The sequence below is a fragment of the Rhinolophus hipposideros genome (assembly GCF_964194185.1).
Source record: "Rhinolophus hipposideros genome assembly, chromosome: 22".
Lineage (NCBI taxonomy): Eukaryota > Metazoa > Chordata > Mammalia > Chiroptera > Rhinolophidae > Rhinolophus > Rhinolophus hipposideros.
In genome coordinates, this window is record NC_138068.1 from 6,583,786 (window position 1) to 6,609,736 (window position 25,951).

General features: G+C 44.6%; 1 protein-coding gene across 11 annotated transcripts in view; it reads left to right on the forward strand.

The window, feature by feature from the left end:
* Positions 1–785: 785 nt before the first annotated feature.
* Positions 786–25,951, forward strand: part of BCAS1 (brain enriched myelin associated protein 1) — a 78,879-nt gene continuing 53,713 nt past the window's right edge. For 5 of the 11 annotated variants that reach the window (XM_081034503.1, XM_081034506.1, XM_081034512.1 and 2 more), the window contains exons 1-4: positions 822–1,137; positions 10,019–10,095; positions 12,468–12,540; positions 23,414–23,985. In XM_081034503.1, the coding sequence (XP_080890629.1) occupies positions 10,024–10,095; positions 12,468–12,540; positions 23,414–23,985 (717 nt within the window). In that variant the 5' untranslated portion in view covers positions 822–1,137; positions 10,019–10,023. Of the gene's footprint in view, positions 1,138–10,018; positions 10,096–12,467; positions 12,541–23,413; positions 23,986–25,951 lie in introns of all 11 variants that reach the window. The other 6 variants (XM_081034507.1, XM_081034513.1, XM_081034511.1 and 3 more) reach the window with 5 other exon arrangements.

The following is a 25,951-nucleotide window of genomic DNA, read 5'->3' on the forward strand; positions in this document are numbered from 1 at the left end:
TCCAGGTTGATTTGTAGGATTCTGTTCAATTATAATGAGCCCAGGGAGGGTGGGGAGAGAACCTCCTTCATCCTCTCTCTAAAGACAGGCCTATATACAGCCTGGCATTCAACAAATATTCACGACAGGTGCTTCGATGCGCATATTAATGAATAAAGCCATAATAATTACTAGTTAGCATTGCTCCTAAATGGTTTCTCAAGAACACTAAATAGTAAAAATTACCACGTTTCCCTTTTTGCACTGGCTGTCAGGAAGCTCAAAGCCATATCTCCATCGCAAGTCTGTGGATCGACATGCACATCCATTTAGAACCTTGGTTCCATTGATGTACCCACTCTTATTTTTCTATCTCCTTTTGCTATTTTTAACCTATGCTCTCAGACTGTATTGCATGGGTCCTTGTGAGACACTTAAATACATATCCTTGCTGGAATCAAATAAATCAAACAGCCTGTCTTGAATTTCTAGCCTGCAGATGAAAAGAATGCTCTTTCCAATGCCATGCCCGGTCTCTGGAGCAATGAACCACCCTCAGGTTACCTGCTGTCTGGTGTCCAAAGCCTTTTGGGAGTGATGTTTGTGTGAGTGGGGGCGGGGTGGTGGGGAGATGCTATTTCCTTCCAGTTGGGTGGTCAGGTGGTGGTGGAGGTGGTGTTCTGGGGTAAATGCAGGCGAAAGGCACACTGAACTGCAAAACCTCACAGAACGTGTTTTCCCTGCTCTGACCATGCATGACCCATGGTTACCGGGGAAGGGAATTAGCTACCAGGTCAACCTGAGCGGCTGCGGTGGGTGAGGGGCACTGGACAGGATGCCTGGAGTGCCAGGGAGGCAGAGGCATGAGAGCCATCAGGTGCTCGGCTTCTATTGGAGAGCTGAGGACAGCCCCTGAATCCAGGAAGAGCACCTGCTTCCACAGGGCGGTCAGGGGACAGGAGGGCCCCACCCAGACTTGTGTTTGCCCTGCCCTGTGTATTCAGCCGGCAGGCTCCAGATGAGGAAGCAAAAAGCAGGGGACCCTGCTCAGTTGACAGCCTGCTACTGGACAGTACGAGCTGGAGACAAGGTACCCTGTGCCGGAGCAGCTCCAGGTGACACCAGGAGGCTGAAGATATCCCACCAGGGGCTCGACAGGTAACCCCTTCCAGGTCCTTTAAGCACGGCATGAGGGTTTATTGTTTGTGTGGCAGGCAGTGAAACATAGAAGCTGGAGGTCAGAGATGGGCGAGTTGGACCCCAGCTCTGCCGTTGATTTACTGTGTGGCCTTGGGTGTCTGTAAGCCTCAGTTTCACCATCTGTAAGATGGACCCAATGATAGCCTCCCCTAAAAGGTTTATATAAGGATTAAGTGTGAGTGTGGGCAGTGTCAGGTACAAAGCAACAGAAATAGCTCCTATTTGCATGGAACCATTGAAGGTCATTTATAGTATAAAACTTGGGGGGGTGGAATCAGCAGAAGCTATGCAATTTGGGGACCACTGTCAGGACAAGAATGCCCCATGGTAAAGCTGACTTTGAGTCTGTGCCAAGGAGCAGTGTCTAAGGAAGTGGAGGAGACAGGGAGGATTCTTTGTGTGCCTTTTATGAATCTGGGTCTTTCCATAAATTGTGTTATTTAACATTCGAGGCTACCCATTGATATAGTACTAGATTCAAATCCCAGGGGCACAACTCCAAAAATTTGCATTGCCCTCTGGAGAACCCATTCCTGCCTGGAAGAGTTGTGGTGGTTAGAGGGTGGGTGCTCTGAGGCTTCAGTTTTCCCATCTACAAAATATGCATAAGAATAGTACCAAGATCAAAGTGAAGTTCATGAGGGCTGAGAGGACCAATGCCTACGTTCTTAATAAATGTTAGCTGTTATTGTTGCTGCTGTTAGCATCGTTGCCATTTTACAATTAGGAAGATGAGGCTGGGGGCCTGGGGTGGGGGAAGGGGAGGAATGCCTCCCAGGTCTCACAGAAAGGAGATCGTGGACCTGGGATCCAATCAGGGTCCCGATTTGAGTGACAGCAGTGAGGCGCTCATCGCGGGTGCAGAATTTCAGGGACACCCAAAAAACTCAGTCATCAAAATAAATTATATTTTAAGGCAATATTCAAACATTTTTTAAAATAATACCAGTAGATCTATGATGAGCAGAATGTGTTAAGATAGGATCAGTAACAGCGTTCATTTTGGTGATTTTAAATGCCGTGCTAAAAAATACTTTATTCACCTTGATGGCTGAGTTTTCTGGCTCCTCCTTGCTGAGCGCCTCACATCCCCACCCTCATCCACGCCTTGCTGACTTCAGGTCTGGGGTGCATATATCCTGCTTTCCCCTTAAATAAAAACCAAGAGAGTGGGCACGCCTAGGTAGTTTTCAATTTAAGGAGAGTGGCTAACAAGCCAATGTCCCCAATCATGGATGATTCTTGTTCCCAAGAATTCTGAAATTTGGGAAAGGTGGTCTTTTTAGGAAAAAGGCCTGGAGCACATCGGGTCCTTTAGAGCCCATTGAGACCGGTGTCTGATGCCAGGGGATGTCCGGGAGATAGATGGAAAGGCCTAAGGAGCTCGAGGGCACTTGTCCACTCAGGCTCCACTGTTACACACTGTTGTGTGTCAGTGTTGGCAGCTTCTCTCACCTCTGCCCAGAGCTGGGCCCAAAGTGGTTAAGGGTTTGAGTGCCTGACCACATGGAAACAGGCCCAATCTAGCTCTCTGCCTCTTCATAGTTTCCTGTTCTGAGGATGATTACTCTGCTTTATCCGTTTAATTGCCAAATGTGAATTGAGGGCTCACTATGTGCAAGGAGGACAAGCAAGCTGCCTGCCCTCATGGACTTTACATGCTAGGGGTGAGGGGATTACATCACTGGCCTCAGTTTCTTTATCTGCATAATGGGGAAGTAATGGCTGCTGTAAAAAAAAAAAAAAAAAAAAACGGAGACAATGGAAGTGTCAGGTCCCAGGGCCAGAACTAGGGTGAAGCAAGAGAGGCACCTTGGGGACAAAATGCAGAGAGACACTCATTCTCAGGTGTGGATTCTGCACTTGCCCAACCGCGAGAGGACGCCTCTTGCATTTTACACCTTGGAGCTTTGCTTGCCTTACCCTAATCCTGGCCCGGCCTGGCTCCGAGTAAGCCTTCAGTTGATGTTACCTGCTACCACCATTAGCTTTAAAATGTTTGGTGCAACACTAAGAAGAAGATAGTGAAGTCTAAGCCTTCTAGGAACATCCACCATTTATACAAATATAATTGAGTGTTGCCACAGCGAGACATCAATTACCAAGCATTCCTACAACACCCAGCTCCATTGTGATAACGCTACCCCTCCCTCTGGGCCCACACAGTCCCCGGCCAGGGCACAGGGCGCAGGGCTTGGGGAGCACAGTGATGGGTGGACTTCAGTCTTCACATGTCCACTTGTGCAGGAGGCAGCCTGTATCCCTGGGCATGGCTGCCCTCGTAGCCTCTACCATTTTCCCAGCACAATGCTGGGGAACAAGGGGAGATGCAGGATTACGGGACCTGGCAGAGCAGGTCTGTTCTCTTTACTTATATCAGCCTTGTCTTTTGATTTGGGGGGCAGAGGGCTTGTTCTGCTGGGTGTGCCAGCCTGGCCATGTTGGCACTGCCCTCAGCTGTGTGGTGAGGAGGGCTCACAGTTTGCCTGCATTCCACTGCATTGATCAAAGGTGTTTCTGTTTACTCAGTGACTAATTCTGCCACCATTCCACCCTTCGAGGACCTCCCCCTTCCATTGGACAGTCATTTGGCTGCCGGCTGGCAAGGCAGCTGCAGGCCTGCCCTTTCTCTGGGGCACCTTGTACCGTGTGTGCTGTTGCATGTTTCCAGGAGGGTTTTTATGATTAACCTGTAACTAAAATGGGACGACACGAACACAGTCATTGGTGGGAAAGGGTCACTGGGCTAAATATCACTGCATCCTTCCCACCCTCCCAGGACACTGATAAGGGTGGATCTGTGACGACCCTCTCAGCCCTCGCCTCACACACCAGGAGTGGAGGCTTCCACACACAGCTGGCCTGAGCCTGGATTTGAACCCAGGCGGGAGGGTGTGCTCTGTCGCCACCACGGACTAGTTCTCTAACCAGCTCTTCAGAAATGGAGGTCCCTAGGGGCACTGGAGAAAATCACTAAGTCCAGCCCCTGGAAAACAGGGTCCCTAAGCCTTGGCCCTAGTGACATTTGGGGCCACACCATTCTGTGCTGGGGGCCCGTCCTGTGCACCCTGGGATAGTCAGCGGCATCTCTACCCCGTACCCATGAGATGCCAGTACCTGCCCCCACCCTGAGTCAACAATCAAAAAGGTCTCCAGACATTTCTAACTGAACCCTGAGGGGCAATGTCCTCCTTCCCCATTCGAGAAACACTGCTCTTGTGTTATTGTGAATCAGAAACAAAGAGAAGTGTATTTCTAAAGAGAACATTGTACTATAATAATGTAACATCAAGGAATAGGACAAGATCTAAAATATGAAATAGTAATATATAGCTCTGGAGAATTGGGGCCAAACAGTACAGACATTGCATATCTCTCTCTCTCTCTCTCTCTCTCTCTCTCTCTCTCTCTCTCTCTCTCTATCTATCTATCTCTCACTGCCATTTGTTGGGTACTCACTCCATGCCAGGCACACACCCATCTCATTTAACCTTCCCCATAAGCACTGTGGTATTTATGTGCCACAACCTCTCTGTGCCTCAGTTTCTCATCAGCAATTAGAGGAAATAATAGCATCCAAACCAGAGGGTTGTTGCAAGGACCAGGCAAGCCAATATATGAACGACTCATAGAAAACACTCCAAAATGTTTATCATTGTCGTCATTATGAATACTGTCATTTTCCTCAAGAAACATGTGTTTGGAGGGTACACAGTGCTTCCCTCAAAGTATTATAATCGTGGGGTTTATGGAGGCCTATGTCACTCCAGAGCTCTTTTCCTCAGAGGAAAGGGGGTGCCAAGACAAGAAAGGGAGAGAGATTGCTCCCGACTCAGGCAGCCCTCTGCCCTCCTCCCTGGGGCACGGGGGCCTCACTTCTCCACAGCCACGCAGAAAGGTAAGTCTGTCCAGGAGCCCTGCACACCCAGTCTCAGGGAAGGAAAGCTGGAGACCCGGGAGGTTTGTCCTCATCAGCAGTCTGACAACCAGAAGGCCCAGAGGAGTGCCCCGAAGGGGTTGGGAATGTTTTTGATGTCTGGGCTGACCATGATTTGTGTGACCATGATTAAGGACCCTGCCTGCATCTGAGCATGGCCAGCCTGGTTCTCTGTGTCAGGATAGGTGGCACCCTGGAGAGAACCCTGGCTGGGGGACGCTTGCTCACCCCAAAATATCCAAGACGGCAGTTCTCAACCTTGGCTCTCATGGAAATCACCTAGAGATCTTGAAAACAGACCAACGCCCAGGCCCGAGCCCTAGCGAATCTGATAGAATTGGTCTGGCTGGGGCCTGAGCACAGGCACTTAAACTTCACTGGTGATTCTTATGTGTGGCCCCATCTGAGGACCAGCCTCAAGGACAGAGCCAGGAAGTGACCAACCCCCTCCCCGGCCCCAGCGAAAGACTTCACCCACATTCTCAAAATGCTAGGGCCACAGACCTGACTCCAATTTCAAAAACAAAACCCTCTGCCATATGGCAGCTTGTGCTCAATGTCAAATAAGGTCATAAAAACAAAACAACTAACACCATGGGCTCATGAAAAAAAGGACATTTTGACATCACCTTCAAACTTTGTCCTTTTCAAAATACAAGCTAGCTCTTTCAAACAAATATATTTTCCTGGATGAAAAATGCTCTGTCTGGCTTATTTTGCTCATCTGTTGGAGACCAGAGAAAAACATCACAGGAATTATTGCCTGAACCGCTTTGAGCCTCCGTTTTGCCATCTGTTCAATGGGGATAAATAGAGTCCTTACCTCACAGAATCCTAGAGTTGCTTAGAGGATGATCAGCCTATCCTGGTTGGCCCGGCACTTTCCCAGTTTTGACAGGAAGGTCCTGCATCGCACAACACCCTCATTCCCGGGACACCCCGGACAGATGGTCACCAGGCGGTATTTTCCATATGTGCCCAACCGTGAGAATCACCTGTGTGTTTGCTACAACTACAGATCCAGGGCCCTGACCTGACTTTTTGGTGGTCATCGAAAGTATTGCCAGGTTCCTCAGGTGCTTATCACTACCAGGCAAATCTGGGGGACACTGACTGAAAATATCAGTGATAGTCATGATAACAATCCTAATCAGGGCAGTGATCATATGCCAGGTCTTCTTCAGGGCGTCTCCCATATATTTCATTGTCACACCGCCTTTTAAAGTGGGAGCTATGATTATCCCCCACTTTACAGAAGAGGAGACTGAGGCCCAGCAACCTTCAGTACCTTGCCCAGGGTCACTCATTCCAAACTTGGGGTTTGTTTCCAGAGCCCCCATTCTTACCCTACAGGCTACCCTGCTCTCTACCTAGAGCCTTCATTCAGCACGTGGCTGACACATGACAAGCTCTACATACACGCCCGATGTGTCCCTTTGGGGCATTAAAAGACTTGCCATTCTGTTGCCAACTTGTAACTGAAGGTTTAACTGCTAAATGTAAAAGCGTTTCCTTTGACCTCGCCAGGCATTTTGACCTCCACCTGTAGGCGGGATATATTCATTTCTGCTGAGACTGATTTCAGCCAGTAGGTGGCAGTAACCTTTTGGGTTTTGTCCCATAAAAATCCTGGTCTCCAGTAAACTCGAAGGAAAGGCAGGGACAATTTCACAACACATATATTATTATCACTGCTGGCGGAAAGCAATATTATGTGAATCCTGGTTCTCACTGTCAAAAACATGCAAATAAATGGCTTTTTCTTCTTTGTGCCCCCGTGGCCCTGCAGTCCTGACAGGCCACTTAAAATGTGCAATGAACAGGGTCATGTAACCCCAACTCGGAGGGATGAAAAACTTTCTCTTTTGCCTGCACACGTCACACTTCTCCCAGCCCAAAGATTTTTCCTAACCTCAGACATTTTTATTGAAAGTGTTCCCCAGCTGGGACTGGAATTAAATCGACTAATAGGAGCTTTCAAAGTTTGTGACCCATTGGTAAATACATTTTAATTGTGTAAAAAGCTGGATTTGGATGGAAACACAGTCCAGTGTGCCTATATTTGTACATGTGGCTTTGGTCAAGGCATTTAATCTAGGAACCTCGGTTTTCTCATCTGTAAAATTGGAATGATGGAACTACTCACTGCCTTGTTGATTTGCTGTAAGGGCTAAATTAGTTTACTCTGAGTAACGCTCTGAGAACAGTTTCTCAACAAATGGTAAGCACTCATGAAATTTGTTGTGGTGCTATTGCTATTTCTATTTTATCATTTTGATGGTTGTAAGAGTCATTGTTGTTATTATTTTATACACAGTAGGTTTACGTCCTGGTCAGTCCTACTACGAGTAACATTTAATTTCTCAGCTGCCTCAATCCCCTTATTTTCACAATGTGTATACATTACCCAGGGAGATCTGGATAAACTTCTGGAAAGAGCCAGAGAGTAAATATCTTAGGCTTTGCAGGCCGTACAGTCTGGGCTGTAACTACCCAACGCCGCCCTTGCAGCATGAAAGCAGCCAGACGCAGACGACAAAGAAACAAATGTGCATGACTGTCTTTCAATAAAACTTCATTTATCAATACCAATGTTTGAATTTCATGTAATTATTATGTGTCACAATTCATGAGTCTGATTTTTTTTTCAACCTCTTATAAATGTAAAACCCATTCTGAGCTCACGCACCGTACTGAAACAGAAGGTTGGCTGGATTTCTCCCACAGCTGTCACTTGCTGACCCTGATCTTAAAGATTCAATATTATATTCATAATGTCCCATGTGTAGATGAAGTGAGGATCAATTGTAACTGTGCATATCATGGGTTTTATAAATAGAAAATATTGCAAGATAACCAGTGTCCTGTTCTTGCACAGCTCAGCTTTATTGCATGGTGTGATTGGAAAACATATAAACCCCCAGATTCTATTCTCTACCAAAATCCCCCAAGAGAGCAGGTGAGATCTATGACCCTTTTACAGCCTCTGTAATGTCTAATTAGTCGGTGTGTCAATTACCAGGACATAAAAATTCATTCTGCAGGCGAGAGGCCCACGGAAATCCTTGGAGGTGCACTGGCTGCTTTCAACCAAAAAGCAAAAGTCCTGGCTCGTATTCTGAAAGCCACCAGAGCAGATAGTTATCAATGATTATTCCTCCCGGTCAATCAATAAGTAATAATTAGCACCTGATAAGTGCAAATGTAATGCTGAGAATAGGAGAAACGGTGGTGGTTAAAGACAGACAGACAACCCTGCCCTTATGCTGCTTACAATTTTGGGGGAAAGGGAGACAGAAATTAAATATTCTGTTTTGCCCTTCAAGTCTGGGTCAATAGTTATTTCATCCCAGAACCATCCTACCTAGCACTGCCACCTCGTGCCCTCTGCCATGCCCCCTCTTGTTATGTTACTAATTTACTTCTATTCATAGCATTGAACCCTATGTGTTGTGTTTAACAAATGTCATATATTGCTTATTATGAGCCAGACATTATTCTAATCACTTCACAAGCATTACCTCATTGAGTCCTTGTAGCAGTCCTGTAAGGCACAGAGAGGCTAATTCACTCATCCAAGGACACACAGTGACGAGGGGCAGAGAGAGAGTTCAAGCCCAGGTTGTCTGGCTCTCGGCTTTCTGTCTATAACCCCTGCATCAGGCTGTCTTGTCATCAGAAATGGCCTTGTTTGTGGATTTCTTGTCTATTTGTTTGTCCACCTCCTAGATTGCAGCTCTGGAAGGTCAGGGGGACTTGACTCTTTAATTTACAGTTGTAACCCTAGTTCCTAGCACAGCATAAGGGGCAGAGCTGGTGCTCTGCATATATTTGTTGAATCAATGAAGGAATGAAAATATAGCCAGATAAGTTTATAATTACAAGTTGTGCTGAATGCTAGGGGAAAAGAAAATGCCAGTGCTAGGAAGGGTTTTGACAGGAGACTTAATTAAGTGAGAGGATCAGAGAATACTAAAAATTCTAAGTATTATTTTAAGTCTCCTCATCCTAATATCTCCTTGATATAATAGCTGTGACCAGCTAAGAGGGAAGAAAACGTTACCTACACTAAATACACTTTTCATGATGATAAGTATTTGCCCCCAGCAACGACCTGCAATTGAAAATTGGGGCTACATTTGACTTTGAGTAGTGAGTCCAAAATCTCCTCTCACTCCCCAAAATGAAACTAAACAGTTGGTCTATCCTGGGCTGGTGGGAGTACACATAAGGAGGTCTGACCATTATGTTGGCAAATACATCCTAGAAAAAGTGCCACATACCTCATAGCTGAATATCACTATGGTCATCTTCGAAGTCCTCCCTTTGAGAAGGTATGCACCGATGCCAGCGTTTAGTCCACCCTTCAAAGCAATTTTGGAACTTTTTCTGGAATGGCCATCAGAGCTGTCGTTGTATTACCCTTGATGTCCTAAATGTCATTCAAATGTCTTCCTTTCAATATTTCCTTTATCTTTGGGTAAAGACAGAAGTCATTGGGGGCCAGATGAGGTGAGTAGGGAGGGTGTTCCAACACAGTTATTTGTTTACTGGCTAAAAACTCCCTCACAGACAGTGCCATGTGAGCTGGTGCATTGTCGTGATGCAAGAGCCATGAATTGTTGGCGAAAAGTTCAGGTCGTCTAACCTTTTCATGCAGCCTTTTCAGCACTTCCAAATAGTAAACTTGGTTAACTCTTTGTCCAGTTGGTACAAATTCATAATGAATAACCCCTCTGACATCGAAAAAGGTTAGCAACATCGTTGAGACAAGTTCGTGAACGTAATTGTCAGACCTCGTATGCCTTGTCAGCTCTCTTCACATTGCCTTCGCAGATATGAGTTAAGACTTATGTTTGTCCTGGGTTTTAATTTCTCTCTCTCATTTTGTCTCCATTGCAGGAACAATGGGTAACCAAATGAGTGTTCCACAAAGAGTTGAAGACCAAGAGAATGATTCAGAAACAGACACATACAAGGTAGCGTAGTTACGGTCACTGGGGAGCTACTAGAGGATAGAGTTGGGGGTGACAGCAGAATAAACGGGCTGCTCAGTGCTCATCACAGACATGATGGATGATGAGCTGCCCTTCTCACGGGTTGTTCAGTTGTAGTCAAACCCCCAGAATCCCTCACGGAGCTTGTTGAAAATGCTGGCCCCACCTAAGACTCGCTGAATCAGGAATTGCGGGCAGGGAGTCGGTAGATCCTGCGTCTTTAAAAACCTCCAAGGTGATTCCAGTGGAGCCAGTTTGGTACCTGCTCCCAGGTGCGTTTGGACCAGTGGTTCCTTACAGTGGGTAATTTTGCCCGTCCCCACAGGGGGAAACTTGGCAATGTCTGGAGACATTTCTGGTTGTCACAACTCAGGTGGTGCTACTGGTCTAGTGGGTAGAGGTCAGGAACGCTGCTAAACATCCTGCAATGTACAGAACAGCCCCCCACAACAAAGAAGGACCTGGCCCAAAATGTCAGCGTGTGGAGGGTGAGAAACCCAGGTTTATATCAGTAGCTCACAGCCTGGCTACACACTGCAGTCATCTGGCAAACTGTGAAAACTTGCAGTGCTGGAGCTGCACCCCAGATCAGTTACATCAGAATCTGCGTGTGGGAGGGAGGGCAGGCTCCCATACTTTCAAAGCTCCCCAGCTGTAGCATTTGCAGCCAAGGGATGGGCTTCTAGTTTAGGAATCCCTCTTTTAAAAGGCTGTTCTGGAAGACTGAGCCTCAGGACCCCCAAATGCTTCTCCTTAGCTCTTCTATGACCAGGTGGCAGGAAGTCTAAATATCCACCATCAGTATTTCTGAGATCAATTCAGCTTAAGACTTGGAACCCAGTTAAACATGGAAATCCCTGTAAGAGGAAGAGAATACCTACACACTAATAGGTATTCTCTAGTACCTATCTACTACCTATCTAGTACCTACTATCTCTAACTAACAGTAATCATGTCAGAGAAGGAACTCCTGCTCAGAATGGAAGGCTGGATTTGAGGAAATGGGCTGAAAACTCACAGCAGGTGTCAGACCTGACTGCGTATTGGAATTACCTGTGATGCTTTTAAAACTCCTAATGACTAGCCCCCAGGAACAACAAAACACAACCTCTGGGTGTGGGCACAGGCATCAGCAGTTTCTCCAACTCCCCAAATGATTCCAAGTCTGGGAGCCTCTGGCCTCCAGGGGTGAGGCAGTCACAAAAATGAGTGCAGCAGTTGGGTGGGGCCCACTGGAAGGAAGGCTGCTAACTCTAGCCAACATATACCCTCGAAATGTTCCAGAGTCATACTTTTCATTAGGAGCTGGAAAACAGTGTTGATATTAGCAACTGATTCCAAAATACTTTTAAAAATTCTGTGAGCCAAATAAACCAGATTTGCATACCAAGTACTGGCCCAGGAAAGCCATTCATGACCTTGGGGTCAAATGGCCGTATAATGTTTAGATTTTGTGCCTTTTTGGTAGAGTTAAAGATAAATTCAAGAACACAGGCTTGTTTTAAACAATGAAAACTATTATAAGATCATAATGAAAGGAAAAGTCTTCCATATCCCCCCAGGAGGTTCCTACCTTTAGGAGGTTGCTATGTAGTCTTTTAGTTTTTAATATTTTTCTCCATACTCATTAACATATATTATACTATTAATAGTTAGCAAAATAAGATGATATGCAAAGAAGATAGCATACAATTAATATGCAAATAATGTCAACTATTAGTGGTATAATTTAGAATATTTTCTTATTAAAATGACGTTTTTAGAACATATGTTCTTTTGCAACATTTTTCTTTCCATGTGAGTGTATCTATGTATATATGCGCTTGTATATGTGTGCATAAATATACATGCATATGTATAAATCTTTGTTTACTATCTGCAATAAATCACCAAAGAGAACAAAAATCAGGGCAGTGGCCTAAAATTGGAAAGAGGTGGTAACAGGAAAGCTGGAGGGGGTGGGTGTGGAGCAGAAAAAAAGCCACAAAGAGCTTCCTGTGTCTGTCACGGTCTGCTGACGGAAGTCCTGGCTGACTTTGCCTGTATGTGCAGGACTCCCAGGTTTGGGAGTCAGCGTGCTAAATCCTCATTCCCCACTGATCAGACAAGTGCCCCAGTTAGCCTGGGCGTCCCGCTTGTGGGGAGCCTGAGCTGAAACATCAACAAGGAAGTGTCCTCGGTGATCTTAGGAATCCAGTCCCTGGAATGCGTTTTATTTTCTCCCAGGCATGAGAGAAGCCCGGGGCAGTCTCTAAACACACAGCTCAGTTTTGTGAGGTACCTACCCTTGCGGCCTCGAGTTCTTCTGGTTTTGCCGAAAGACTTGACTGCTATTGGCCCATGTTCTATTGCAGGTGTCATCCGGGGGTGAGTGTGCTCAAAACGGGAGGATCATATCGACCTACACGGTTCAACTGTACGAGGAAGGTCAGTGTCATGTTGGGAAACAGTCTGCTCCTCGCTGGGGGGAAAGGGACTGCAATCCTGCTTATGGCGAGGCACCAGGGAGGGGTGGAAGCCAGGAGCCAGCTCTGCAAACACCTGTGTTAGTTTCCCGGGGCTGCCCTCACCAAGTGTCACAAACTGGGTGGCTTACGTAGCAGATATATACTGTCTCCTAGTGCTGGGGACCAGAGGTCTGAAATCAATGTGACGACAGAGGGGGTGCCTTCTGAGAATTCTGAGGGGGAAGCTGTGTCCTGCCTCCATCCTGGCTTCCCATAGCCTCAGGCATTCCCTGGCTTCTAGATGGTGTTCCCTGTGTCTTCACAACCTCTTCCTTCTATGCGTGTCTGTCTCTGTGTCCACATTGTCCCTTTTAGTATGTGTGCTCCCGAAGCGAGCACCACATTGTCCCTTTTAATAATAACACAGTCACGCTGAATTAGGGTCCACCTTACTTGACCTAATTTCACATGGTCATCTGCAAAGACCCTATTTCCAAATGAGGTCACAGGTACTGGGGATAAGGACTTCATCTTCTTGGGGGGAGGGTATACAATTCAACTCTTAACAACACTCATCTCTTCTGAGTATGAATGACAGATGGAAGAGGCTATGGAGTTACAGCAGATCAGGTGAAAGCAATTGAGTGAAAACACTGCGAGTTTGCCATTTGAAGTCAGACAGATCTAGGTAAAAATCCCTCCTTTGCAACTTACTAGCTGTGTGACCTGGAGCAAGTCATTTGACTTTCTCAGCCTCAGTTTTCTCATCTCTAAAGTGGGGATAAGAATACCTACCACAAAGAATTGCTGGGAGGATTAAAGGAGATCATTCATGAAGCATATTACATATTACCCAGCACTCAGGCATTTCTCAGAAACTGAGAAAGTATATAAAACAATAGAAATGTCCTGATATGAGGGCAGTTTTAAAAACTGGACAAGATGTTTATCTACTTTATTTTTATCCTGGGGTATTAGACTATAAATTCAATGCATCAAAAGTGGCTGGGCCCTACTATGTGAAGAATATATATATATATATATATATATATATATATATATATATATATATATATATTATATAAGAAGAAGCAGTTCTTATGCTCAGCTCAGTTGTTGAGCATAAGAACTCTGGAATCTGGCTGTGTCTTTGCCACCTACCAGCTGTGTGACCTTGAACCAGTTACTTAACCTCTCTGAATCTCAGCCTTCTTGTCTGTAAAGTGGGATGATAAAAGTGCATACAACATAGTATGAGATATAATAAAAGCCCACATTTTCATGCCTGGCACATAGTAAGTGCTCTGTATGACTAGCTGTCATTATTACATGATGGTTGCTGTCATTTACATGTGAGTTTCTGAGCTGCAGTTTCATATCCTGAACAAGGAGGAGATGAATCATCTCAGAGATTTTAGAATTTCCTAGTGTAAGAAAAAACCACCTTTCTGTTTCCCTTCTCAACACTACTACTCACACCACTTCTGACACCAGAGGTGTGGGTTTTCCATACCAAGCAATTCGACGACACCAGCTGGTTTTCTACAATCAGGGGCAGGGGTGGATGAAGGGGGGTTATTTAAAGGGACACGAGGGAACTTTGGGGATTATGGAAAGGTTTTCTATCTCGATTATGGTGGTGGTTATACGCCTATATCATTGGTCAAAACCCACTGAGTTGTGCTATGAAAGTTGAAGAATGTTATTGTGTGTAAATATTTCAACCAGATAGATCTGATTTTAAAATCCTATCAAGGTACAATGAAGTCTTTAAGAAAATCAATATCGTCAAAAAAGACTCACTATCATTTCTATGAAAAAAATCACCTCCTACTTGAGAGGGGTGTATTTTGCTCACCCAATTCCACTGCTTTGTCTGAATTCCATCGGGGTGTCGGGGAGGAAAGTGAGGTCACAGGAAGGTGTTTCATGAAGAGATGGCATGCCTTAGCTCTTGTTTCATACTGTTCCACGGCATCTGTACACAGCCTAGGAGAGGGAGACCTCAGGGGAGAGTCACTGTCACTTCCTGAACTCCCACCCACAATGGGTTGTGTGACTGGACTCTCATAGAATCAGACAATCTTGGAGGTGGCTCAGGCCTGAGAGCCTACATAGTGCCTCACCCCTCCAGCTGAATGCACGGGTCCCTGTGTGTTTTGCTCACACACGGACAGTGGCAAATTATAAGAGAGAAACTAAATCTCCGGTGGTTCTGAGAGCATGCAGTTACAAGGCACGTGGAGTCCAGCACACCCACCAGACCAAGCGAATCGTCCTAGAAAGAGAAAGTGCTATTCCACTGAGGAGGACCTCGTTGGGACCGAGGCCACACCCCCTATTCAGACTCAGCAATCACTTTTCCAACCTGTAAGGTGGGGTAATAGCAGCCACCGCTCACCTTTTTCACCCAAAAAGGAGAGGGTAAAAGCTAAGCCTAAAGAGTCTGGGAAGGAAACACCTGAAACGGCTTTTACCCACCAGGATTATAATTGTTCTCCAGTTTAGTTTTTTACAAAAGACCCATGGGAGATATATGGCAAGTAATAGCAAAAACCCAAGCTCTCTGAGAGCCTAGCTAATACTGTGATGATGTAATTAACATTTTCTCCCATAACACAAACACGGTTAAAAGGGCACATCTGCTATTGAGGAAAACCCTGAAATCCCCTTCTCACTAAGGAAGAGAGGAGGCTTTGGAGTGGGGCCAGAGAAGAGGGCAGGGCTTGGAGACCTACAGGGTGCATTGAATCCATGTTCTACTGTGTTCTACTGTGTGTCCATACTTCACTCTTTTTGTGGCTAAATAATAAATACTCCATTGTATGGAAATGTCACATTTTCTTTATCCATTCATCAGTTGGTTGCCGTTTGGGTTGTTTCTGCTTTTGGGCTGTCATGCACCGTGTTACTGTGAACATTTATGGACAAGTTTTGTATGGGCCTATGTTTTCATTCTCTTGGCCATGTACCTAGGAATGGAATTCCTGGGTCATATGATAACTCTTACGTTTAACTTTTTGAGGAATTGCTAAACTGCTTTCCAAAGCAACTGCACCATCTTACATTCCCACCAGCAACATCTGAGGGTACCCATTTCTCCAAAACCTCACCAACACTGGTCGGTTATGGCCATCCCAGTGGGTGTGGAGTGGTGTTGTATTGTGGTTGGATTGTCGTTTTCTAGTGACTGATGACATTGACCATCATTTTATGTGCTCATCGACTGGTCATTTGTATATCTCCTCGGGAAAATGTAATGGCATCTTGATCTGGCTACTTTTCCCATCCTTTTCCCCTGAGCCCCTTGCCTCCTACTACTTCCTGGCTAGCTACTCTCAGTGCTCTGGAATTGCAAACTAATAATAGTCACTCTCCAGCCATGTTCTATGTGGTATGCATTCAACCTATCCCCACTCCCATCTCCAAAGCTTACCTTTGGTGCCTCGCAGCTGACGGCACTGATAGACTAACACATGGCCTTCCCTGGTAAGTTCTTCACCATTTAAAATGTGCTTGGTACTGCATATGTGTTCAGTGTTCTTGCTGCTTCATGTCCCTGCCACCCTTGGGGGTGAGACAGAAACACACTCACTCTACCACAAGGCTGCTGGAAATGTGAATTTCTAGAGCCTGTTTTTGGAAAGTAATCTGGCAGTGTCTATTTTTAAAAATTAAATGCACATTGATATGGGTGCAGCAACTGCACATCTGTGCCCCTGATTCTACAGAAATATAGCACTAGCTTAGGGTGTTTGAACATGGAAGTTTATCCCAGCATTGCTTGTACTGGAAATGGAAAAACAATTTGGAAATGGTGAGAATGTTTGTTGGTAATGGCTAAAATATCTTTTGGGATCTCCATACTAAGGAATACTATGCAGCAGTAAAAAAGATAAGATAGATTTGAACATATTGACCAGGAGAGCTAACTAGGGTTTTCTTATTTTATTCAGGCTTGTATAACAAACATACCATAAAGCAGATGGCTTAAACAATGACCAGTTATTTCTCACAGTTCTGGAGGCTGGAAGTCCAAGATCAAGGTGCTAGCAGACTTACTGTTTAATAAAGGCCCTCTTCCTGATTCACAGTCAGCTGTCTTTTCCTTATGTCTTCACATGGAGGAGGGACCAGAGAGCTCTCTGGGGGTCTCTTTTATAAGGGCACTAATCCCATTCACGAGGGCCCCACCCTCGTGGCCTAAGTACCTCCCAAAGGCCCCACCTCCTAACACCATCACAGTGGGGTTTAGGATTTCAGTGTACAAATTTTAGGGGGACACAAACATTCAATTCATAACAATGATACATAAAAGTAATAAAAAATTATATCTAATATAATCCAATTTTTATAAAAACCAGCAAGAATACATACAATCTCTGTACTTGCACCTGAATGCTTGTCTGTGTGTGTGTGGACATGGACAAGTTTGATAAGCCCCAGTGGGTTGAAGATATTAGTTATACTGCAATAAGGGAAGAGTGTGGAGACAGAGAAAGAAAGGGGTTGAGAGATTAATCATTTTGGGTAGCAGACACATGTGAAATGTGTGTTATTGTCAAACTGAGGGGAAAAACAAAAAACAAAATCAAACATCTAATGTGTCTCTGAGTGACAGTATTTGCTCATGTTGGAGCAAAGGTTGGTTTTGCATTTGAACTATCTTGGTATGTTCCAGACTTTTGTAGATGTGGGAATGATAGGAAATATGTGAGTAAGGAGGAGAGTGGAAATCATGAGTGTCACCAGCGCAGGTTACCCCCACAGTGACTGACAATTACCGCTGACTTTAGAGGATGCTGTCTCCGCGAGTGTGGGGTGAGCCTTTTGTCCACATCACATCTGGACCCAGGATTTTCATGACTAACTATGTTACCATGTAACTATGTTACAACTAACTTGATACAACATAAATACATGTTGTATCAAGCTGATTGTTGAGAAGTCTTCCCCTCTCCTTCCCGGTAAAATCCATCCCTTCCTTTCTTGTGTGCTACAATGTTTTGGCAAAGATGTCTGGTTTCCTTACAGTGAGATGAAAAGAAAGCATCTGAAACCTGATCATTCCGTGAAATTTTCAAATCCAACATCTTCTCCAAGCCGTACATACCTGCCACACGAATCCTTGTTTCAAGACCTTTGAAACAACAAATGCATTTGCACAACACAGAAAACCACAGTGGTTTAAAGTGTTATTTGACTCCCCAGTGTGCCCCCACAAGGGTAGTTTTGGCAGAACTTTTGGAGGTCTTCGTCAGTTTTTCCCAAGGGGCCATGGTAATCCTTTGATATCCAAACATGATTCTCTTTGGAAGATCCTAGTGGGTCGTCATCTCTTTTCCCCGTCCCCTTTGACGCACTGTTTTAAACTCTGCCAGATCCTGGTGCAGCAACAGCCATGTGCGTGGTCCCCTCCGTGAGTTCACATGACTCCACAATGTCCTGCATCTTTTACAAGATTTGCAGTCTGTGTGCGTTGCATTTCCACTTTATTTATCCTGGTCCAGACTGAACAGGATATTGACACACCGAGTGTTTGAGTGGGGGGTCATTTTCATTTGTGAATAAAATTCTGATGCCAGTTTCTGCTTCCCTCTTTAACTTTTAAGAACTGGAAGAATTTGGATAAGGAATTCTCAGAAGAAAAGAGCGCCATCTCCCCAAATGACTGTAATCTCTTTTCCCCAAGTGAATGTTATCTCCGCAAATGACTGTAATCTCTTTTCCCCAAGTGAATGTTATTAAAAGGTCGCCACTCTGTGGCTATTAGCTGTTAGGATCACTGTGGGGGTCACGCAGGGCTTGCCAGCCCCTATCAAATCCCCCGTCTTAATCCTATCATATGCCAAGCACTGCTGGAGACACTGGGGATGCAGCTGAAATTCAAACAGACCAAGTCTCTGTCCACTGGGGGCTTACGTTCGAATGGGGAGCAAACAAGTAAACCATGAATTCATGAGATCTCTTCAGAGGCTGAGGAATGCTCTGCAGAACCAGAGTGAATGGGGTGAGTGGGAGGGATTCAGAGACCGTGAGAGGCCTGAATGATAATGAGGTAACCATGGGAAGATCTTAGAAAAAGCAGGACCATGTGGAAAGCACAACTAGTACAAAGGGCTTCAGGTGGGAACCGGGGTGGCGTGTAGAGTGGTGCAAGGAAGAACGCGGCATGAGCTTTGGTCCATGGGAGAGTTTGGACTTGATTTTAGTGTGCTGAGGCTCTCTCTGGATAGTTTTATGCAGGTAAATGGCATGATTTAATTTTTAGGGTTTTTTTGGAAAAATCACATACCAATATGTTCCCAGATATGAGTAAACACAGGTTCTTTATTCCTTTTGTACATGTTTTTTTCTTTTTTTTTTCCTTGAAAATCTACTGATTCTATTAACCGAATGGTGTCAGCTTCATTACCTCTCTTCTGTTCTCACGTCTTCTACATGTTGTTAGGACTTTGAGCTTTGGAATCAGGCAAACACGGGTTCAAATCCTGACTCCACCACTTATGAGCTGGGTGACATTAGAAAAGTGACTTTACTTCAGAGCCTCAGTTTCCCCACCTGTCAAATGGGAGTACCTAATCTGTAGGTTTGCCCCAATACCTAAATAAAATGCTTCTTGTTACATACAGCATTTACCGTAATGCTTGGCACGCGGGAAGCATAACAGGAACACTAGGTATTGTTTTTACAGTTGTACCAAGTGAAAATTTTAGCTTTGGCACATGACAAAAACACAACACAACAAAACAAATAAAAAGATAATCCTCAGAAATTCTGAATATTGTGCTACAAACTGTGTATGTTTTTTAAATATATAATTAGAACTCTGAGGAAGCACCTTGTTTTGACTAAGAATACTGGGTGGTTGGAAAATAAGCATCCCTGAAACTTCTCTGGCCCAGATTCTTAGATTTCTGAGGATAAATTAATCCATGTCATGACTATTTAAAGAAGTCTTTCCAGAGTATTCAAGTTTGTAGGTTAAACCATTAGAATAATTCCTTTTCTTACGATGGATATTTAGACATATATTAATAATAAAATGAATAATTATAATAATAATATATAAATGTTACAAAACAACCAATGTTTACTGAAGACCCACCACACACCAGCTGCTGTGTTAAGCACTTCATAAGAAATATGTCATTTAATCTTCACAAGCACCCTTTGAAGAAGGCACTGTTATTTTCTTGCCCATTTTATAATCAAATTGAGGCACAGAGATAAGAAGTAACTTGGTCAGGTCACATATTTAATACATGAGGAATTAGGAGTTAAACCCAGGTCCTTCTGATCTGAAATCTAGGTTCTTTAACAATTACACAAAGATGCCATTGATAAGCTCTCAGTCATGTGTCTAGATACAACGACTTTCTTAAAAACAAAACCACACAATACAATACAAAATATGTTTTCTGCACTAAAGACATCGAAATTTTCAACTCTCCTAACAATTTGGGAGCTGCCATCTGCATTCTTACTTGATTTCTTTTTATCTTCCTTAAACTCTTACATATTTTTTTTTTCATGGAAAGTAGAACTCTTTGGATGTCATCTGTTTGTCTGCTTTATGAGAAAATTTTTATTGAAACCAGATTCCAGATGGGCTTCTCCCAAGATTTTCATAGGAACTGAAAGCTTAGTTCTGGTCATCTGGAAGGAACTTTTTAGTCTTTCCAAAATAACTTGAGGAAATCGTGTAAACTATCTCCATCTTTGCAAGAGTATAAAATCAGTAACTCCAATGGGTTTCTTTCCCACTCATTCACACACACTGGATGTGTGTGTGTAAGTTTATGTTTTAGAACATATTTTGCTTCTTTGTAATGTTTAAGTTCTCAAATGACTGTAACCCCTTTTCCCCAAGTGAATGTTTTCCTTTACTTTTACTGAGAAGACAAAGCATTGGTGGGTGTTTTTTTATTTCTGTCCAGCTCCTTAGAACTCACTTCCTCCCATTTCATTCTCTTTACCTTGCTTCCTCCAATCCTACATGCCTCATAGACAGACGAAGAACCTGGAGACAACTTCCCAAGGAGAAGATTGATTGCTACTAATTGACAAGTGAAGTAGGTACTGACTAAGTCCCTGAAATTCTCTCCAAGTCGCTGAGTATGTACTTAATTTAAACTGGCATAAATGGAAAAGAAATTTTTTGTTGGCTCACGTAATGGTAATTCCACAGACTTCAGGCACAGCTTGATCCAAGTGTCCAAATGCTGTCATCGGGCTGGATGTCTGGGCTCTGCTGTTATCTGTGTTGGTTCCCAGGCACGCTCTTCCAGATGTAATGGCCAGGGCCACCACCTCCAGATATTCCCCCTACTGGTTTGCCAACCCAAGCACAAAGAGTGTAACTCTGTCCTAATTAAGTGCAGCAAAAACACAGGATTTCTTTTGATTAGTCTTGCTTATGTCATGTGCCCACCTGGGTGGGGAGCATTTTAGCAAGGGGAATAGAAGCTCCAGGTGAGGGACTCAGGTCTGCACTTAGTTTGGGGGGACAGGATTTCATTTCTTAGATGGGGACATCCCATCAAAGAAGTTCTTCTAGTTCTTACAAGGTATCGTACACACTTTACCCATCGTCTGATATCAAGAGCTATGTTTTGCTTCTGCCGTAATCTCTAAATGCATTGAAGTCCAGTCTAGATACCAGATGTAATGAATGTATCCTTTATCAGAGCAATGTATTGGCACTTTTCAAAAAGTCTGTCCACGGGAAGATTTTTACCAGAGATGTTTCCTATGGCTGTAACACTCTGAATTACCACGACTTCTCTGGTTTTCAGCCAGAGAGTGAGGAAGAGAAGAAAAAGACTGAAAAAGATCAGATGAGGCTCTGGGCATTTTGAAAAGCCCTTCCTTGTTTTGAATCTTAGTCTCTCCCTTTTTGTCAACCGTTTACTCTTCTCCTGGCATGGACCATCCCCACAATTCATTTATATTCACTCTGACACTTCCACTGCTTACTTGCTTACTTGGCACTCTGACACATTCATCTATCACTTCCTTATTCCCACACTCTCCTTCCCTCTCTCCCTCCATCCCTGAGAATAATATTGACCATGATTATGAATTCCTGGACAGCAGAAAAAAGTTAAGAATTGCTACAAGATATAGCCAGTGTTTCTGCCGCGTGATTTCCTTGTGGTTCGAGCATCTGCGGAGACCCGGGTACTTGCCACTGGTCTCCTGTAGTATTTCTTCTCGTTTCTCAGTACTCAATGGGGAGACTTGGGGAAGCATTCTGCACAAGAATCCAGCTCTCTCTCCCCCATTGTTTGTTTATTCCTGACTCTAGACACTGGGAAATACTAGAGTTTGGCAGAAACAATTGTTAATGGATGTGGGGTGTGTGTGTGTGTGTGTGTATTTCCCACTCCATATTAATGGACAATATGAACAGACAAAAAGATTCTTCCTTTTCTCCTCTTTCTGTGTCTTGCTGCAAACAGATATTATACATTTATACAACTATATAAAGCAGAATGTGATATGGGCAAAGGCATGGAAGAAACCTTCAAAATAATCACAGTATCTGTCAGTTCTTAAGCACCTACTATGGAAAAGGCCGTGTGCCAGCCTGTGGCAAGTTTTCCCCTGTAAACATCGCAGCAACCCTGCGAGGGAGCTACTATGATTCCCATTTTACATATGAGGAAATTCGAAGATGCTTAGGGACTCACCCAAGGTCACACAGCTTAGCAGTAGGGAGGAATCTTGATCTTGAACTGTGATTCTCACGTTAGCAGTATATCTCTCTTTCCCCCTGAATATTGCACCGCTTTATAAAGTGGACCGAGCAAAGAAGGCAGTTGAGTTAGGTCAGTGCAGAGGTCAAAACGAAACAGGTGAATGCCGGAAGCAGAGTCAGCTTCACACACACGCTGGCTTTGGCAGGTAACCCTCCGCCTCCCGTTTTACGCGGGCCTTAGGCCTAATTTGTCTGCTTGTGTGGGCATCTGCTCTTCCCTCCTTCAAAATGGAAGCTTTCTGAGTATTGCTTTTGAAAATCTTGCAGTCTTCTCAACAGATTTCAGACCGTCACCAGATCCTTTTACGTACCAACCCCCTGGGCAGTTGTGGGAACCGTCCAACCAACCTCTCCGGCTGTGGGTTTTCTCATTCAGGTGTCAGGACAATAGCTACCCATCATGACATTTCTTGAGCACTTACTAGATTCCAGGCACTGTTCTATGTGCTCCAAGAATATTAACACAATATTTGCCTCATTTTACCAGACAATTGATGCACAGACTAGGTGAGTAACTTGGATTTAGATAGATATCCTAGCTCCGTGGTTCTCAAATGTGAGTGACTGTTGCCCCCCAGGGGACATTTGTCAATGTCTGGAGACATTTTGGCTTGTCACAACCTGAGAATGGTACTGGCATCTGATGGGTAGACCTCAGGCTGCTACACACCCTACAGGGCACAAGACAACAAAGGAGGGTGTGGCCCAAATGTCCATAGCCCCAAGGCGAGGAGCACTGTCCTAGATGGAGAACCCAAGCTCCCAACCACTCGACTGGCTCCCAGCTGAAGTCCTGACCATTTGCTCCTCACAGGTTTCTTGTGGCAATAAAAGGAAATGAGTATCTCGTCACTCACTGGCCCAGCGCCTGGTGTGTGCCTTCCAGTCATTGGCTTCCATCCTCATTAGCCCTCTGTTTCTCTCTCTGAGGAGGAGCAGGGTCAGAAGACATCTAGATGCAGGGTGAGCGGAGAACAACAGAGCACCAGTTAGCATTGCGGCCTTTGTCTGTCAAACATGGGGAGTCCATTAGCCACCCTTGACTTTCCTCCTGTGGTTGAATAACGGCTGTTTATGTTTGTGTTTACAGTCGATTTGGGAGTAAGTATCAAGGAAGATAATGTGGCCACTTCTTCCCCCGGGACAATGGAGATAAGCACTGTCGCGGAGGCCGCAGGACAGCATCTTGGGAAAGAGGCCAAGTCCCAGGCACCAGCTGCTAAATCGCGTTTTTTCTTGACACTCTCTCGGGCCGTACCAGGGCGTACTGGAGACCCAGCCACGGATTCATGCCCTGGATCACTAAAGCTTGATGTCAGCTCCAGTAACGCTCTAGGGAACAAAGAACCGAGTGAGAGCATGGCCCTTCCGGTAGCAGCTGCACGGGGCCACGACCCAGATAAAACCCCCGGCCAGACCCCGGCCCAACACCAGGGCTTCTCTGCCACTTGGGGACCAGCACCTCTCCCACCTGAGTCAGGGGGAGCAGCCCCCTCCAAGCCTAAGGACTCCAGCTTTTTTGACAAACTCTTCAAACTGGACAAGGGACGGGAAAAGACACCCTTTGACCACCACCAGGAAGCCAAAAGTGTGGAGCGTCAGGACCAGGCCGACGCAATTCCTGGATTATCCGGGCCAGCCGATGATTCACCAGCAGAGAGGGTGAGTGCTGAAAAAGGACAATCGGTTTTGTTCCTCAGGCAAGCTCAGGGGGCACTCCTGGGGTAAGGCTTGCTCTGACACCCCCCAGGGGCCCTGACAAGGTACCAGGCCCTCGACCCCTCTAGACTAAATAGCATATTGTACTGTCGTGTCTCCCCATGTTAGGATGGGCAGAAACATCTGTTTACAGAACAATAACAGCTGTGGCATCTGTTTTATGTAAAAGCCAAGAGGAGGCGAGTTACATACAGATGAATCCGTCCTTCCATTTATCAAAGGTGACGCTAGACAGGTAGCCTCTGTGATCAATGGAGTCTGGAGGGAACGGCATTAGCAGAATAAAAATGGTTCCTGAAAGACGAAAATATACTGTCCGATCTCAGTAGCTTGTTTCACATTCAGTGTGTTTATAGGCTTTCCTTGGGACACATTTCATTTCTGACTTTTAATAGCCTGGATTGATCTTTAACTATATTTTGCACTAAAGTGTGGGTTTAAATAAAGAGCTTTTACAGCTCTGGGCAGGTTCTTTTATGTACTAATTATTTTTCAACAACCTGGAGTGATACCTTTGTAAAAGCTATATATTTTTTTTTTTTAAGGAGGTAGCCAGAATCAGTTGCTTTTTTGTTCCTGCACAGAGAAAGGCAAGTTCTTTTGATCCTGAAAAGAGCGTTTTCTTTTGAGAAAGTTTGTTTGTATTCCCGGCCAAGAATAGAGCTCCTTGAATGAAGAAGGAAATAAAGTTAAGACATTGTATTTTAAGGCACTTGTTTCCTTAGTGAATGGACTTTTCAATAATAGTATTTTTCAAAAATTGGGGATTAAAGTCAAGTGCCGCTCGTTGAGGTTAGAACCAGGAAAAAAAATTAGATAGGCTCAGTTTTTTATTATATGGTTGTATATCATGGCTGTCAATATATTTGTCTTAATAACAACTGACTGTGTTGCCAAGTTGCTAATAATTACACCGGCTGTCATTTATTGAGCACTTACAACATACCAAGCTCTGTTCTAAATGACGCACATATGTTATTTGCCTTAAGGGAAATGAGTATCACATTCATCTATGGTTTAAATGCATCCAGGGTAGTGTTAAGAATTATATTGTGACTATTAGACACCAGCTGAGAATTCTGGACAGTTAAAATGGGGAGAAGATAATGAGGCTTGTGTGTTTACGCTCTTCCTATCAGCATTTTTGCTATTTCTGTAAATTTTGACTCCCAGAGCTGATTGTCAAATTTCATTTCAAAAGTTTAGGAAAATTCCCCTTGAAATGTTCACTTCCCCAAATGAACCAGGTTCCGGGGCCAATTGAATTGCTGTCCGTGTAATTCAAAGTAAGTCTTCCAATATATCCAGGCATCAAATCTTTACTGAGGGTGACACCACACAGGTAAGGCAAAGCCACAGCGGTAGACAGGACAGAGCCTCCCTGTCCTCAGGGAGTTTGCGGTCCAGCAGAGAAGAGGTACAAAACCCCCCACAATTATTATGCAGGGTGCCAAGTGTTCTGCTGGGGGAAGCCGGGGGTTGGAGAGGATGCGCAGACCCAGAAGAATTAGCCTACCTGGCCCAGGGAACAGTCCATCGATGTATAAACCTGGAGCAGAAAGCTACTTGTCTTTGAGCTATAAACTGGTCATCAATATTCATGAGGATTTGAGAAACTGTGTACTACCTTACGCTTAGTGGCAAAACTCTGGTTGAGTTCCCATTTTTGTTCATGGGCTCTTAAGGCCATTCTGAGATTGTGATTTATTCAACAGTCACACGTTTTGTTTACATGGGCATCCAAAGCCAGCCCATGGACTGAGGTAGGAAAAGACTGAGGTATTTGTGGGAAGAAAATGAAGGGCTGCAAGTGACCCATCTTTGGACCAGTGTCTAGTGGCTCATCCAAATCCCCATCTTAATTAAGAAAACCAGTTCAGCATCTGATTACCAACTTGCACGTATGTAT